Below are 874 nucleotides of genomic sequence, written 5' to 3'. Positions count from 1 at the left end.
TTTCAAAATATTTCCAAATATTCGGGTTACCTTTTAAATTCTGGTATCAACAAGGCTCAATGTTCTGGTTGAAGTCGGGTTATCCAGTCTAAGCTGATTTGGATGAAATTTTACTTCACGTTCATCACCATTCAATATGTCGCAAATCAAATTTATCAGTGACTGACGCTTGTAAAAGCAACTGTGTGATACTAAAATCCATTTCAATTATTAAAAGTTTTTCACAAAAATGAAAACCAATTTCCATCACACCATCAATATTAATCGCTGGTCGAAAACCATCAATTACGCGCGCTGAAATGAACAAGCCTCTCCACAATTCAATGCCATATTTCATGTCCGCACCAGCACCTTGTGGAATGCAATAAAATGAATTCCTGACTGCTTTGAATGATTTCGACAATCTGAAATTATTTCAATTCATTTTCAAAAGTCATAAATTAAAATTGCTAAACAGAAATTTACTCGAATATTGGAGATGAACGCCCTTGTGCAAACAATATATCCAAAAATTGAATTGGACCCTTTTTACGTTCATCCAGTGAACCGGCTTCTGCATTTCGAAAGTCCAAATGAACCAGACCAGTGAATTTAATCAAAATTGACAACTCTGATGGCTTATTTTCTCGAGCGGTTTTGAAGGAAAATTTTTCCTTAAAATATAAAAATATTCATATTTAATAATTACAATTTATAAAACTCTGGATCAATTTTTAAAACGAACCGTATCTGCTTTTTCACTGACTTGCTTCAAATGTAATTTGTCAACTGTAAACAAAGTATTCATTCCATCGTATGCTAATTTAAATGGATCACCAAAAATCTCTTAACGCTTCACTGCATATGCCCAAAATATGTCAGCGATTGTCATCAC

General features: G+C 33.3%; 1 protein-coding gene across 1 annotated transcript; it reads right to left on the bottom strand.

Annotated features, from left to right (window-relative positions):
- Window positions 1-33: 33 nt before the first annotated feature.
- Window positions 34-787, bottom strand: Tsp_15898 (putative protein tag-76). Its single transcript, XM_003368286.1, has 4 exons — window positions 725-787; window positions 466-653; window positions 238-404; window positions 34-191 (listed from the first exon to the last, which is right to left on the bottom strand). The coding sequence occupies exons 1-4, from the start codon at window positions 785-787 to the stop codon at window positions 34-36; spliced, it is 576 nt and encodes a 191-aa protein (XP_003368334.1).
- Between the last annotated feature and the right edge of the window lie 87 nt (window positions 788-874).

Source organism: Trichinella spiralis (assembly GCF_000181795.1).
Source record: "Trichinella spiralis strain ISS 195 chromosome Unknown Scfld2766, whole genome shotgun sequence".
NCBI lineage: Eukaryota > Metazoa > Nematoda > Enoplea > Trichinellida > Trichinellidae > Trichinella > Trichinella spiralis.
Note: the sequence above shows the minus strand (reverse complement) of the source record. Positions and strands in the feature narration are given on the sequence as shown.

Coding starts and splice junctions, on each gene's coding strand:
- Tsp_15898 (XM_003368286.1), bottom strand. CDS start 787: ATGAATACTTTGTTTACAGTTGACAAATTACATTTGAAGCAAGTCAGT. Junction 654..724: donor TCAGTGAAAAAGCAGATACG/GTTCGTTTTAAA, acceptor TTATATTTTAAG/GAAAAATTTTCCTTCAAAAC. Junction 192..237: donor TGATGGTGTGATGGAAATTG/GTTTTCATTTTT, acceptor AATGGATTTTAG/TATCACACAGTTGCTTTTAC.